At 38.0% G+C, this 16,304-nt stretch overlaps 1 protein-coding gene across 1 annotated transcript in view; it reads left to right on the top strand.

Moving 5' to 3' along the window:
• LRRC7 (leucine rich repeat containing 7) overlaps positions 1-16,304 on the top strand; it is a 78,270-nt gene that overhangs the window by 3,931 nt on the left and 58,035 nt on the right. The window contains exons 2-5 of the mRNA XM_009994589.1: positions 566-683; positions 1,567-1,645; positions 2,365-2,454; positions 5,276-5,332. Coding sequence (XP_009992891.1) covers positions 566-683; positions 1,567-1,645; positions 2,365-2,454; positions 5,276-5,332 — 344 coding nt within the window. The remainder of the gene's footprint in view (positions 1-565; positions 684-1,566; positions 1,646-2,364; positions 2,455-5,275; positions 5,333-16,304) is intronic.

Raw genomic sequence — 16,304 nt, 5'->3', positions numbered from 1 at the left:
TCAGCAGGATTTCTTTTACTACAGGTGGAAAGGAGAATTGCAGTGGAAATTCTGACATTTTGTAAAATTTGAATTAAAATTTAGAATCAAGTCCTGAATTTGGAGAACATAAGGAACATATTTTGCTAGTGTCAAAGCATTTTGTTGCTTGAAGATGGCAAATTTCGTCTGCATACAGTTAAAATATTTAACAATCTATCGATCTATATTTTAATTTACCACAAGCCACAAAAAAGTCAATTGCTATTGCAGACATTAAACACCATGTACCTATAAAATGTTGGTAGCAATGAGTATGCCTTTTTGACAGAAATTTCTTTTTGAACATTCCTGGTACCAATCAACTTGTTCTGATTGTTCTTGTCCCCCCTGGATAAGCTGTTTCTGATACTGAGCAGCCTGTACTAATGTCTTCTCAAATAATGGCTGTTTGGAATAGTCTTTTCTCACTGAATTCCTGTGTAGCCAATGTAATTTTGTGGTATTTGTTCCTTCTGTGTATAAATAATGATCCCAACCTAATCTTATTTTCTGAAACACTGTAAAGTATCTTTTTGTGTTGCAGCAACTGTTCAACTGTCAAGCTTTACGCAAACTGAGTATACCAGACAATGACCTTTCCAGTCTGCCAACCACTATTGCTAGCTTAGTTAACCTCAGAGAACTTGATATCAGTAAAAATGGTAAGAGATCAAAAGTCTAAATATTTTAAAGAATTGTGATGAGTATAAACAGTAATGAATTTTTCGTTCCTAATGCTGAAAAAAACTTGTGTTCTAGAAAACTTCTTCTTTTTCTAGATTATGAACTGTTGTCCTGTCTGGAACTTTTGAGAAGTCTGGGTAGATATTGGCCTCGTTTATTTTTCTGTAAAAAAATCCCCAGAACCAGAGGTTGCTTTAGCGTGGTAACCCCTGCTGACTTGTAACTGATAAACATTAGAAACAGGAGTGAAAGCTAATTTTTCAGTGCACTTGAGAACCATTCTGCTTCCCAAAGTGCTTACACAGGGCTTACTGGGCTCCTGTGTCACAGATTTAAGCACATGAGGCTGCAGGTGAGCAACTGCCAGGATTTACATCTTACATTTACATCTTTATGTGCCTAGACACCTTTGCATGTCTGAACACAAGTGTCTTTGTTTTGAACATGAGGATTAGGCACTCTTGACAAATGTCTTGACAAATGTCTTCTCAGCAGAGGCTGAGAGAATCTCAGGATTCTGTGTATTCTCCTGAGAAGGGAGGGGGGCAAAGAAGAAGTGGATAAGCACTTAGTAAAGAAATGAAAGGCACAGATGTCAGTACAAATGATGTCACTGTTTAACTCTAGAAGATTATGTAAAAGAAGCATTAAGAGAATAGTTTTAGTACAAGGCATGTTATCTGTTCTGCTGTATTTATTTAGTGCTCAAGTATCATCTTTCAGACTAAAATAATAAAATACAGATTCTTGCTGTCGCAGCTTAAATCTGATCTGAAAATGCCAAATGAACTAATTTATGAACAAGACAAGTTACGTGGTTTTTTTCATGTGTGTATAATAATTCTTCCAATATTCTTCTAGGAATTCAAGATTTTCCAGAAAATATTAAATGTTGTAAGTGTTTAACAATTATTGAAGCCAGTGTCAATCCAGTCTCTAAGTGAGTATCAGTACCTTGTGTTTATGTACTGCAAGTGCAGAAAATTTACATGAACCAACTGTATCAAGTGAATTTGTAGGGTTAACCTAAATTTCTTGTTAACTGCTTCAAGTCCATAAATGTATCTATGAAAAGGTCTGTGTACTGGGTAACAGATGTGGTGCCTTTCCAGCACAGCAGAAAAGTGTTGGCAAAGCAGCGCTTATCATGCATCTTTTGACCACAGGGGCTGGTGCAGTGTGTGCTTGGGAAGTAAACTGCTGTGTCCTCACATACTGTCACCTCTTGGTTGGGTGTTGGGCAACTCTTATTCCTCCCAAAAACTTGCAATTGAAGTAACAAAAAAAATCTGTGTTGTAATTCCATGATTTATAAAATGGAGTGAGGGAGGTGAAAGGATGAAATTTTAGTATTTCAGTTAAAAAATTCAAATAAAAGAAATAGAAAGAAGGATAAACCCTTTGGCTTAAAACCCCCAGGTAGGAAGGGAGGAAAGGCTGATGTAACCTGAATGTTTCAGGCATTTGAATTTTGTGTGGTTACAGCAACGTGGAAAAAATTAAAATGAGTAAAAATGTTGTCTGTAACCAGTGAGTTCTTGAGAATTTGCCTAGAAAAAGAAGGTGAGAGAGGAAGTCATCTTTCTCTTTCTAAATATACATTGTTATTATTTCCATGGCAACTTCAGTGTGAGCATTAAGCTTTTAACTGTTTTTCAGGCTGCCAGATGGCTTCACACAACTTCTAAATTTGACCCAGCTCTATCTAAATGATGCCTTTTTGGAGTTTCTTCCAGCTAACTTTGGAAGGTAAGAATTAGTCATCAAAGCTCATTCCTATGAGCCCAGTTTAGGCTTGAAGGGCCCATTTTACAGCTGTGTTCTTTTTAAGAATAAAACAAAGCAAAACAAAAAGCAAGAAAAAAAAACACCAAAGCAATTTTGGCTTCCCAGCCCTATTTTGATGAATGATTGTTGCTGGAGAGAATGTTATGTCAGGAGGAAATTTATGTTGATGCAGTTTGGTGGTTTAGGGAAAAGGTGAGAAGAAACAGAAATTGAAGAAGAGTCCTGTCCTTTATCAAATTTGTGATTAAATTGTGGCAAGGGCAGGAAATAACCATGTGGTCTGTGTCTATTGAAAAATGAACTGAAAATAACTATTGTGAGTAGAAAGGAAGAAAGAAATAACTGAGCATGGCAGAGAAATCGAAGGAAGAATATGAAAGCAAGAAGAAGAGAGAAGACTGAAGAGACAGCAGAGCAGAAAGGATGTAGAATGAGGGTAAAAATAAATGCAGTAGAAACTGGTCCAGAAAGTGTTACATAAGGACAAAGGCAGGAAGGGGGGAGAAATCAAAATTAACACAATTTGCCTTGGCCATTTAAGGGAGTCTTTACACTGCACAGGTCTGGCAGAGATGCCAAGTTTGTTCCTCCTCAGTTACACTGGTGGGAACAGTCAGATTTCTGCTCTCGGGGGGTCCAGTTGGGCAAACAGCTTGGGAGATAAAGGATTAAGAGAGGAAATATGCAGTGTTGGTACCAAGTTCATCTAGTATTAGGTTTTCCTGGTCTGTCTAGTTAGCCTTCTGTGTGTTTTATTATTCAGCTGGGAGCAGCAACTCAGCCCTCCAAAATTAATACCAAGGTGACATAATTTGTGTTGGGAATGACATTGGTGTGCTCAGACCCTGAGAAACAGAAGGTGCTGCTTGAGCACCATTTACTTGAGGAGCCCAGGGCTGAGTCTGGACTTCCCACTGGAATACTTCTGAGCAAATCCTGGTTGAAGAAAGAGGAAGAAAAGTTGTCATTTGCATTTAATGAGTGTTTGGAGGATCAGAGTAAATCCCAAAACAGGCTGCTCCTGCACTTGGGAATCAGATAGTGTGTTCAAATGTCAGGGAAAATGACGTGTGTGGAATCCCCTGCAGCTTCTCAGATGTGCAGTAGTTTTATTCATTATGCTCTTCTAAAGCCTTGCTGGGACATTGTCTAATAATCTTTGTCACTTAAGGACATGTCTAGTGTTCTAAATCTTTTACCAGAAAGCACTAACCTTTTATTTTTCTTTCAGAAATGCATATTTTGTCTGAACAAAATGCCACTAGTTCCACTTGTGGTTGCTATTCCTTTATTATTATTATGCTCTTATATTACCTCTTTGCTATGCTGCATTTTCAAATGCTTGTCATGTTTCCAAAGCTCTCCACATTAGCATACAGACATTGCTCTGCTGTTGGTTGTTGTGGTTTTTTTAGCCAACCACAAGTGGCTCTTTAGCTGTATCTCATTTATTGCTCTTCTCCAAAATTTAGTGTATTGTATATCTTCTGGTACAGTAATATCCAGTTAGTCTGTTATAGCCTCATTCAGGCATGTGAATGAAGTCAGGAACAAAGTCTACTTGGGCATCACGTAAACTTCTCTCCACATTTCTCATTTAAAGTTGTACTTCTAAGCTCAACTGTAGGACTTGGAAATTTTTCTTCTTTATTTGGTAGGAAAATGGTAAATCATGGTTTTGTAAAAGATCATAATATTGGGAAGCCTGAGATTCCCTGAAGAAGTGGTGGTGTGCTGGACAGAGCTGGTTAAAACTTTGTTCTGTCTTCTAAACTTTCCTCACAGCCACGTTTCCACTTGTGGCACTGAGGGACCTGGACAGTAGAGACAAAGTAATATGAAAAGTTGTATTAAGGAAATGGTAGGAACTCCCCATAAAGCTCTCAATAATCTTTCTTCACATTTCAAAACTGTTATCAGCCTGACAGTTTTAATAGTACGACCCTGGGCTGACATAGCTGATTAGAAATTATACAATTGCTAATGAAATATGCAGAACCACTGAGTTCCATTTAGGTCCTGAGCAATCCTGGGCACGATCAGCCCCATAAAGTACCTCCAAAAATTGGTTGATTTTCCATGAATAGAGTTACACAATTGGAGATGAAGAGGAACAGACTTTGTTCATCCCTCTTTGTATCCTCTTCCTTTTCCTCCCCTCACTGATTGTAACTGGGCATTAAAGAACCAGCAAAAGGGTGCCCTGGATCAAAATCTTGCATGTTTATCAAATCATCTTCAAATTATCTACAATACTGCCCAAATCCTGGAACTCTAATACATGAGGTTCTTCATCTCTTATCTCTTGTGTCCTCCTTTCTTCCCATTATTCTACTTCAAGAAATGTATTGCTGTGGCTGAAGTAATGTTGCCAGTTAGAAGTGGCACAATGGTATGGAATTTTGAAGCACTGTTGTGCATAGGTTCTAATTCATGGCAACACTTAAGCACAAGTCCTACTTCTGTTTAAAATACAGGAAAGTCAATGGAGATAAGTTCTGTAATACTGGTCTGCCCAGGACTTGTAGAATTCAGTGCTCAAAAGATGCAAAAGAAAGTTGTAAACTAAGCAGCAGTTGCTTTTTATCCTTTCCTAGTTCTGGAAATGTTTGAGAGAAATTAATTTTTGTTTTGTTTCCCTTGTTTTATATAATTAATAAAAATAGTCTTGAATTCCTGTGAAAAGCTATGCCCAATTTTTTGAGTTCAGAGGAGGGCAGGTATGTCTGTGATGCCAATGAACTAATTCACTGAATTAACTATTTTGTTTCTATATTTTTAGACTTGTAAAATTGCGGATTTTGGAGTTGAGAGAAAATCACTTGAAAACTCTACCAAAGTAAGTGATTGAATTGTTACATTCTTCTCTTTCACCTGAAATTTCCAAAAGTGCAACATATTTTTATTGCTAGCACTGCAATGGTCTCATTTCTCTTAAGAGTTATTTTTTTCCATGAGTTTAAGAAATTCTACTGAAGGTTTCTGGCAAAAAAAGGAAACATATGATGGCAGATGGAGACTGATATATTAGCTGACTGTAACTCAATGTCCAAAGTCTATAAGGGGACATTTTAAAATACCAGATGTAATAAAAACAACATATGAGATAATCCTGGTCAATTTTTATGTGATGGTATTTTTCTCAACAATAAATATTCTGATGTATTGAAAACATTCTTGCTATAACTCAGTGGAACAATCTTGCCATAGGATCTGTGCAGAAGTCGTGTGAGTTTGGTGGTTTAAAATATTATTTAGAAACCTGTATTATCAGAATATTGAAGAAATGTCAATTTGGCAGATTTTCTTGGTACTGTTTGCCAGTGAAGTAAGTTGCTATAATTTGTTGCTATAATTTGACTCACAGTTCAATGATGTTTTGAGAAGGAAACAGTTAAGAAGTGACACATCTGTACATTCCCGTGCTGAACCCAGCAAGTGGCACTGCATAAAGCAAGGAATGTGCCTCTGCATTTAGACCAGCATTATAGAATTGTTTTCTGCAACAGGGATCCCAAGCAATTAAAAAACATCTGTGGGTTTGGGGATTGTTAGAAACAGGGGTTGTGTGTCCCCGTGATAAGTAACATGCATCATGCAGGCAACAGAGTGTTTCTCCAAGGTTGCTAACCTGGATTGCATGTTCTTCAGCTCATTTTCAAACAACACCTATTTTAACCAGCGTGCATTTACAAGAATCTCCTATGCAGACATTTTGCCTATAATGGATTATAGAGACTTTTTCACTACTTCTTGTGGGGTTTTATCCACAGCCCTTTCCTTTTTTAGAGAAAAAGTTCTCTCTTGTGTTAAAGGTGACAACTTTATATCAGTTGGAAACGCTTTTTGTATCAACTTCCTGTTTTCTGTGGTCTGAGTTACATTTACTAATTTGAAAGTAAAAATAAAATGCTTCAATCTGCTACCAGAGTGTTCATCTGCATTTAAAAGGAAGTTGTTCAGGACGGAGGGTTTGCAGCCTTTGGGGTCTTTATCACCTGAAAAGCTAAATACATGCTGTAGAATATACAGGTTACCTAGGCTACCTCTTAAACACCAGTCACCTTCAGAAGAGAACTGCATAATCTTTGCATGCAGAAAGTGCTTGTTGGTGCTAGGATTGCAGAATTGGAATGCCACAACAGCCTAGTTTTGATCAAGCAGAATATTTTTCTATTTCTGCTCTAATTTTAATCCCACTAAAGATGCCAGCAGATTTGTTATGGAGTTCAGTGGGAGGAAAGTGGGAATTGTGTGTCATGGTTACTAATAAAAAGATATTTGTTTTTTCTGTGATACAGGAGTTAAATGTGCTCTGTGTTTCCCAGAGCTCTGATTGTGCTGTATTTCACACAAAACCAGCACTCAAGATTGTTGTAAAATGTAACAATAGTAACTGAATGCAAAATGTTCTGACATTATTTACAAATATATCAGCTCAAGTAAATACTAACTACAGTTGGCTGAAAGATAGCTCTCTGACCAGAGCATAGGTCTCCAAAGTGTCCCTCTTTAGTACATCTTGCATTAAAAAATGAAAGCTTCCCTTTGTTGAATTTCTTGACATAATTTTACAGCATCTAGAACACGTCCAAACATGTCACTGGATTCCCAGGCACTTTCTTGATAGCAAATTAGTAAAGCATTGTTCATAAAATGCTTTGAAGGTTATTCTGATTTCTTCTGACAAGCACACCAGACATTTAAAATAACAGTCTTGCTGTGTCACACTGGGCTGGAGACATTGATCTTTAAATGAAAATGTTGCAGGAGGCTGCTGTTTTCTGCCAGCAGTACATTCTCTTCAGAAAACAATACTGGGCTCACAAGTGGTTTTAACATACTAAAAATATTTGTTTGTTTCATCTGCAGATCTTCACAGTAATTAATTTTTCTCTCTTATATGCTCTGATTGAAGGTTATTATTGATAATGGCTTCCAAGGTCTTTTGAGCATTTAGAAATATTTGGGAATCTCTGGCCAATATTGCAAATAATTTCTGTTCTTTTCATGAATCTTTAATTCGTACCAGAAAACTAAACAAAACCAAATGAGTCTGCTCTTTTCTTTTGCATTTCTGTTAAATATTTCAGAGCATTTGTGAGATTCTGAACAAGTTTCTCATATTTGAGCAGTGTTTACCCCTAGATCACCAGGCTGTCTTTTGGCTTGAAGAACCAACAAAGATAATGGTTCTTTTTCAGTTTGGATACAAGTGTAGCTGATCTGTAGTAGATCTTCACTTGCTGCAGCAACAGGTGGTGTTGCTGTGTACAGGCTGAAGGTGCTAGTTTATGGCTCCCAAGAGCTCCATAGCTTCTGTCCCCTCATCCTGCCCTGCTGGATGTGGATCTGGAACCACAGGCAAATCCTTCCCAGTGCCAGGGATGTTTGCAGTCATTCTGCACCCAAACCGAAGCAGTTAAAATCCTTGGTCAGGTTCAATGGGCTTTGAATGAGGCAGGTTTTGCTGCAGTGTTTAATTGCTCTGTCTTTGAGTCATTTCTCAGAGTGGAGAGATGGAATTCCCAGGTTGTAGTTCAACCTGGATGCAAAGAGGAATTCTGCCAAGGAGGAACCACTTGGAGAGCTGTGGCAGGAGACTGATCACATTAGATCACAGTAGTTTGCATTAGATTTTGTATTTTCTGAGATTAGGCTCTCTCATAAATAGTCATTGCTCTTCACAGCAACAAGTGTCAGCAGACCTGCCACCCTTAAACCAAATGTTTTGGGACATGAACATCCTATCGAATTCCTGAGAGCAAACAAGAATATTTCATATCTCAGAAAAGACTCTAGAAACTGTTGCTTGCACCAAGCAGCCAGGCAGCCTGCCTTTTGGTTTGGGGGGGGAGGTTCTGTTGTTGTTGGTTTTTTTTCAAAAATCTTTGAGCAAATTCAAATAATTATTATGATCTTTGCTCTCAGAGCTGTTTGGGCTGAGGAAAACACCTTTTCAGGGGGTTGTGGGATTAATTTCAGTAGGGACTTGTAAAATTGAAAAATTGTAGAAAAGGCATTTGTAAATGGTGAGTCACTGAGAAACTAAACTGGAGGTGCTGGTAATTGATGAGCAAATACTTGTGTTTTGTACTCATCCTCATGACTCACTGCTTCCCAGCTGAAGATGTGGCTTCTCAACCCTGGCAGCAGGTATTGCTGCTCTGCAGCTCTGTGCCATTAGGGAATAACACACAATGGAGATGTCACCAAAGGGTGGGTCCCCAGCAGCTGGTGGTGGGGAAAACCAGGATTTCTCTTGGTCTTCAGCTATTGCTCAGAATTAATTTGTTTTGTGAAGGGTAAACACTGTAGAACAAGTTCTCAAGTACAGCCCCTAAAGCTGGAAGAACAATGTAATTCTGAAGAGGAGAGCAATTGAAGACTGAGTGAAATGTAATAATACACAGTGGAAGGTCATATATAGGGGTACTAAGAGGAATGTCTGTTATAAATGAGAAGTTCTTGAAACAAAAAACATACTGGAAAAAAGACACACCAGTGTATTGGTGGGATGTGAAATGTCTGTGAGTCATCAACCTAATGGAGCCATGATGATGCCAAATGCTCTTTGTCACAGAATTTCACTAGAGACACAGAGGTGATTATGACTTTATATACAGATGGTTGAGGACGAGGAAGAGCTGAACAGGGTCCTAGTCTGATGGGGAAAATAATGAATGCAGAATGTGTTGTATGGAAAGCCCTAAAAATGATGTGTTACTTAATCTAAGAAAATAAGAGGTTAAGGGGAGAGATGTTGGTGTTTATCTCTACACACACAGTCAAGGTAGGCAACTTGGGAGAGACCTCTTGACACAAACCTTGAGTTTACACCAGAAAATTGTTTCAGCTTACATGGCACATGTTGTGGTCCTTGACAGCTCACACTTGGTGTTATTGCAACATCAAATCTGCTCACTGCATAAGGCAAGTTTGGGTGGTTATTAAGTAAACTGGCTGAAATCAACCAGCAATGGTAAGTTTTTACCTACACTGTAAGAATTTTTGTGTTGATCAGCACTTGATATTCCTCTGAAGATGTTGGCACGTGTTGTTCTTTGTTGGCTTCAACCAGTACCTTGCTGAAAGACACTTACGTTCCAATTATCTCTGTCCCCTTGGTTTGCAATTGCTTTAGTGCAACCTTCTGCAATGCCAAAGTACTTCATGCCTGTCATTTTATTCCTGGTTTGAGTCAGGAATAAAATAAGTGTATGGATATGGTGATGAGGATGATGAAGTGGGGGGTTTTTTTGTTAAAATATTTTATTTTATAGTAATATATTTTCAGTCTTAAAGTGTTCTTGGTTGCATGTTTTTAGGCTTTGATTGTAATAAAATACAGATAGTTTTACCCACATAGTCTGATTTCTGAGAATTGCTGCTAATAAGTAAGTTTGCTGTCAAAATTCAGACTCTACTTGAAAAATCACTGGTTAGACTGAGCCATTGTAGTCAATAATGTGAAGTTAGTAATCTTCTGTTCTGCTTTTTCCTTTAAATGCCTCAAGCTGTACAGACTCTCTGATTTTTACCTGTCACTATTTCCATTATAACAGTACTTCTGTGCATTCTAGTTCCACAAAAGATTGGTTCTCACAAGTTTGATGAAAAACAAACCTTCCTGCTTTTGTATAACACTTTAGTATCAGTCTTTGAATATCTTCCCTGATAAAGGGCAATGGATACGTGTTCTTCCAGTCACTCAAAAGGACACAAGGTCAGTCTCATCTAAAGTTTTCCATGACAAATTTTTCGAAGAGGAATGGACACAAGAAAGCATCTATTAAGTTTTTCCTTCTGGGTAATGAGTGGAGGTGTGAACACAATATTTTCATGCATATAGAATGAAAGTACCTGTTACGGCTTGACAACAAAATATATAATGAAACAAAAACTTAAGGGGATGGGGCAGAGAATCCCAATTGTCAAGCAGAAGAATTCACTCATCAAATTTCGTATTTTTAGGTTTTCTGTAAATAGAACATAAAAACTTGATATTTCTCTCTAACTTTCTTTCAATTTTTTAATCCATTTTTCATTCAAATTCTCTCTTTACCCCCAAATTTAGAGATAGAACCATAGAAAGCAGGAACACTATGAAGTGGTTGTGGGAAGTATACACGTTACCATCACCCTTAACCCAGGCAATTGATTATTAATTAATTAAATTTTACAAACTGATTAAATTAGAAATTGTGTGAGATGTGGGTTGTTATTTCTTTTACACCCTGGCCAATCACTGAGCAATAGTAGTAATTCTTTCACACCTGAAAAATAACCCAGACTCTCTAACTGCTGCACAATGAATGCCAACATACTGGTTAGTTCCACTACCAAGTTAGCAGGGAAACCTGCACCAACTTCATGTGCCAGTTACCCACAGTGACAAGAAGTCTAGAAACCAAATCAGACACCAAGGTTGTTCCTGTTGTATCGATCATAAATACGTATTTGTTGAAACTACTTGCAACCCTTATTTTTGCTGATGATTTCTGAACAGTGCTGAGGCTGTGTGTAAGGAGACTCAAGGTTTCTAAGCAACATCACAAAAACTATAAAAAGCACAAAATATTTTGTTTTTAAAATGATGTAAAGTGTAGTAGACTAGACTGTTCCTTGGCAGAAGAGATATAAAATATATAATACATAAATATATAAAAAAATATATATAAAAATACATAATATATAAAATATATAAAAACCTCTTGCAGAGGTTTAGTTTGCAAATAGGAAGTATCTAAACCTGTAGAGGGTTACAACTCTTACACCCTTCTGTAGCTAAGATGTTGTTGCAAATTGACAAAATAAGCAGATTAATATGGATTAATCACTTCTTGTATGGATACAGTGTGTCTATTGAAGGCTAGTATTCCACTGGAATAATCATTTTAGTATAAAAATGGGTGTATCTCACTTAGAAGTGGAGATTTGTCAAAATATTGCTTGAAATGTTGTCAGGTGAAGTTCTTTTGTCCTGGTTCCCAATTTCAATACCACTGTGCTTTGGCCTTTTACAGTCAGCATTAACATTTCTCAGCTGTTGCGTTGTTGAAATACTGCAGATGTGGCCTTGCTTGTTTCCCACTAAAGGTTCAGAAAGATATGCAGACATGGAAAACATCACAATCCATTCCCTTTTTACAGATATGGAATTGGCAGAATAAAAGTGATTTCCATTAGCCTGAAAATGGAGTTGTAAAAAATGTTCTTGTGACTTACAACTGTTAGCCCCATTGACTTCAGTAACACTTATATTCCTGACACACTTGCCACTTCCAAAATCCTCTTTTAGGAAGGAAGTTTGCAAAAAATCACAGGTTGTCTGAAGTGTGTTGGAGTCAGTGGAACAGAGCATTTATATCAGCTGAGAATCTGTCCAGAGGCATCTAAATATAGGTTTGAAAGCTTAGCTTTACACTGCTATTTTTTGAAATCCTGTTCCACTTTCTTCCTAGTTTATTATAAAGATGTAAACTGTTTCCCACACTCAGAGATGACAAATATTTTCGTCTTTCATGATGATGTGTTTTCTTCAAATAGTAACTCTGGCTGAGTTTAATAAACCATGTTCCAGGAGACTTACAACTTTGGCACTGTGTTGTTAAAACATCGTCAATGTTTTAATAAGCAACAGCCCCTATTTATCTTCCTTCTAGCCTCTTTTAAACTAAATGAATTCGCTGCTCAGAAGAGACAGAAAAGTTATTACACTGTTTTCTTATTGTAAGAATGCTTTTCTAACATGTATAGTGGGTCAAACTTGTCTGAAAAATGGCCTTAATTATTCTTGTCTAAAGGCAGTGGTGGCTTTTTTGGGGTTTTTTTGCCATGTCTCCAGTAAGGGACACTCTTGGAGAAGGTGTAGCCAGAACTCCCTGCATTGCAGTGAACAGACACCAGGTCTGCTTCTGCCATCTGGGATAATCCTGATATTGCTTGAGCTGTAATTAATGGTTCCTACCTGGCAGTGTTGATGCTGTGTAACTTTAATGTGTCAAAGAGCCCTGCACAAAGGCCTCTTTTGTACACCCCACTTCTTGGTGTTGATTTATCACTTATTTGTTTCTTATAAAACATCCATTTAACAGATGCAAAAAGGATGTATTTTTTCAGAAGAGTTTATATGTGACCAGTAGGGTTACATTTCAGATGAAGACAAGACTTCACAGCACAAAGTGGTGGGAGGGGGGAATATTTATAACCACGGAGAATCACCCCAGCCCACCCCACACTCATTTGGTTCTTAATTGAACCAGAAGCTGAACTCCTTCCAGCACAGCTTGGAGCTGAACACACTCAGAGTTCACTCTGACTGTTATTAATGAGATCTCATTTGATTATGCTTAGACTCTGTGCTTTGCTTTCTCAGACACAAATGTGTTAGGGTATGTAAGGTATTGCCCATTATGCTCAAAATACCTTAACTCAGTGTCCTTCTCATTTTACTTTATTACAAAAAAACCCTACAGACTAAAAACTGCCTGCACAGAATTCAAACTGCAAGAAGAATTAAATATATATAAACAGGAAAATAAAAATAACCATGCAAAACTTGACTCTCAGCTGCTTATGTTCTGGCATACAAAAAGTGATGGAGGGTTACTTTTGAAAAAGTGCAGAATAAATGTGTCTAAACAAGTCACAGTGGTCATTAGATCTTTGTTACATTTTCCTGTAGCTGGTCAGCGAGTTATTTTACGAACTATTAATCTTTGTATTTTCTATTGTAGTACCTTGGTGAGTTATATTCAGCAGTTATATCAGTGTTTCTGCCTTGTGCCCACCTTTTCAGCATATATGGCTTCTCCATGCTTCTCCCATTTCTGTGTCTCTGCTGGGCTGGTTCTGTTCCAGCTCACAAGCTCTGTGGTGCCACTTGCCTTCTCTCAGTTGGATCATGACACAAATCTTGCGCACGTTTGCCATGCTTCCCAGTGGAATGCCATCTCTCTGCCTACCTTTCACAGTTCTCTAGTCACTGAATGAGATGATCATGTTATGGCTCAGCAGTTGCTTTGGTTTCTTCCTTTTCAAGCTATGTCTCTTAAAAGTCTGACCCCAGTTTCCTCTTTGGCGCTTCTATCTCAGAGACAGTTACATTTGTATACAGTTTCTGAGGCACGACATTTCCATCTCTAATTCATCTTCATCTTGTTCTAGCACTTCTAGCATCCCCCTTTTATTTCTCTGTCTTCCCCTTTAGAAATAATCCTGGGTTTGGGATGTGTTCACACTGTCTCTAAGCCATTTCCTGATGAAACACAGGTTGGTTTTAGTCTACTTTTAGCAGTGGGGAGCTTAGAGCCTGCTTCTCCTCAGTCATCAAGGTGGTGAAGACCCAGACTCCAAGTGCTAGTCACTTTATATTCATTTAATAACTTGTTCAAGTTGATCAGCAATGCAGTGTTGGCAAACCATTCATTTACTTTCCACTATGTTATCACATCGTAAACAAGATCCAAGTTGTCAAATACTTCATTTACCAAATACTGAATCTTTATAGCAAATGCAGTGAGGTGCCCCTTGTGGCAATGACTGAGACAGGCAGGACTCCTCAGCTTCACTGGGGTTGAATTTAGATAACAGAATTAGGTAAAGTCTCAAGTCTTCAGTGCTGTAGATGCATTGGTTGTGTTTAGGCACCTTCTGCACCAGCAGTTCCATCTTTTGGGCATTGAAATTGATTTTTCTCATTTAGCACATGAAGATGGAGGTGCCCTTGCCCCTCGCCTGCCAGTGTACAGTGCCTGGATCAGCAGAGGATGTGGAGGCAGCAGATTTTCGGGCACCAGAAATGGCAGCATCAGGAGCATCAGCACCAGTAGGCTGTGTTGAGGTAGTTCTCCCAAACTATACCATGAAACCAAACCATGCTGGTACCACTCTGGTCTACAAAGGCTGATGGAGGATGCCTCTTAGGCCAGGGTGTCAGATCTAGAGGAGTCTCTTGGGTGGGTTTCCCAAATGCCCAACCCAGGGGATGTTGTTTCCAGCAGTGTTTCCAACAGCCCTGCAGCCCAGGCAATGGGACTTACACAGACCATGCCCTGGGATGCTCTGCTCCTTCTGGCACTGATAACCAGCCCCTAGCACAGGAGCAGAGCAGCACCCCTCCAGGACTGCTGAGAGCTCCCAGAGTCATGTTGTCTTCATGGACTTAATGGCCTTGGGCCTCATCCCATGCTCTCTGCCACCTTCTCTGATCTGTGGATTGATACTGGAAATTGTAAAGTCCTGAAGTTGTTGTAGTTCAGTTAAAATAGACATTATTGTAGATAGCATATACATGATTTTAAGTATTCCCTCTTATATATTTCTTATATATATAACAATATTTTCTATCCTCAAAATCAATTTTAAAACATTAAATATTTTGAAGCCTGGATAATACATAGATTTAGGAATTTATGAGAGATAAATGTATACTTCCTTTACTTTATGCCATATATGTTTTATATCCTAGAAATTCTATAGATTATCTTGAGGTTCACTGAACACTGAGCTTTCTTTGTAAAGCATTAAGTGACACATAAGGAAACAGCTCTTTGTGATTGTATCACACAATGCTCTAGCTCTACTTAAGCTTTAACTGCTCTGCAACAGGTGAACTATTAAGTATTAATTTCACAGTCTGACTTCCAAACTGATTCATTAATGAATTTAAAGTTATCCTGCAAGGTTTAAAATACTGAAACTGGAAGAGTCTCCTGAATGTGACATTTTAACAACTTTGAAATGAAGGTTACTGTGTGCAACAGAAGTGTGAGAAAATATTATTTGAAATGAATACAGCAGATAATCCAGTGATGGCAGTGTATTTGCATTATTTTGCTTTTTATTTCTTCAGAAAATAATGGTATCTCTTTATCATAAACTCATGAAAATATAACTGTCTGCTGTCACACAAGGAAATGGAATACGAGGCTGATGCAGCTTCTTCAGTCCTATCTTGGTAGAGGTCTGACCAGTGTCAAAGGGTGCATGAATTCTGCAGCACCATCATGCTGCATCTTCCATGGGACTTACTGTTGTGTAAATCTGCTTCTGTCTCTGGCACAACTGCTTTTCACTCAAGAGCTCTTAGCTATTAGAGAGAATTCTTGTGTTTTATGAATGCAGTTCTTCATATATGGGGATCATTCAGGTGTGATCAGAAGCTTATGACTGAAGGTTTTGCTCCCACCTTTCAGAAAGCTGACCAGGATTTTGATGAGAAAATTATTTGTTTTAAATAACATATGGCTGTTGAGTCATTTATGCAAAAACAAACATCCAAAACTATGACAAAGCTATGGTAGGCAACATGTGTGGTTACCATGAATTGTAATTAATACCACTTAATTGTGTAATGTGAGTGAAAATGTATGGAGTGTGAATGATTTAAAACTGTTTTCAGCTACATTAACTTTTCACCAAGCATTCCATCATCTCTCTAACCTACTCTCTATGCTGATTTTAATGCATTTATAGGGGTTTTTTTGTGAACAATCTTCCATTATTGTATTTAAAAATAATTTTGAAAGAAGATTCACCTTATTCTGAACCTCCCATGAGGTCCAGTTCAATTGCTGAGAAACTGATCTCCATGTAACTCCTGCAGTTACTTGTGAATGGAAGAGTAGACTCAAATGTGATATGGATAAAGATTTATGGGAAATCTTTGGTTGCAAGTTTTATTAGCACATTAATTACACTACATTACATCATTTTGTCAGTCAGTCTTGTTCAAAGGTAGGATGAAATGCACAAGCTTCTGCCAGCTGGATTGTGACATAGATTACCAGCCAGATCCTCTGGAAGAG

The sequence above is a fragment of the Chaetura pelagica genome, unplaced genomic scaffold, assembly GCF_000747805.2.
Source record: "Chaetura pelagica isolate M959 unplaced genomic scaffold, ChaPel_1.0 scaffold243, whole genome shotgun sequence".
NCBI classification, from domain to species: domain Eukaryota; kingdom Metazoa; phylum Chordata; class Aves; order Apodiformes; family Apodidae; genus Chaetura; species Chaetura pelagica.
The sequence above is the reverse complement of the archived record's forward strand: the minus strand, read 5'-3'. Positions and strand labels throughout refer to the sequence as shown.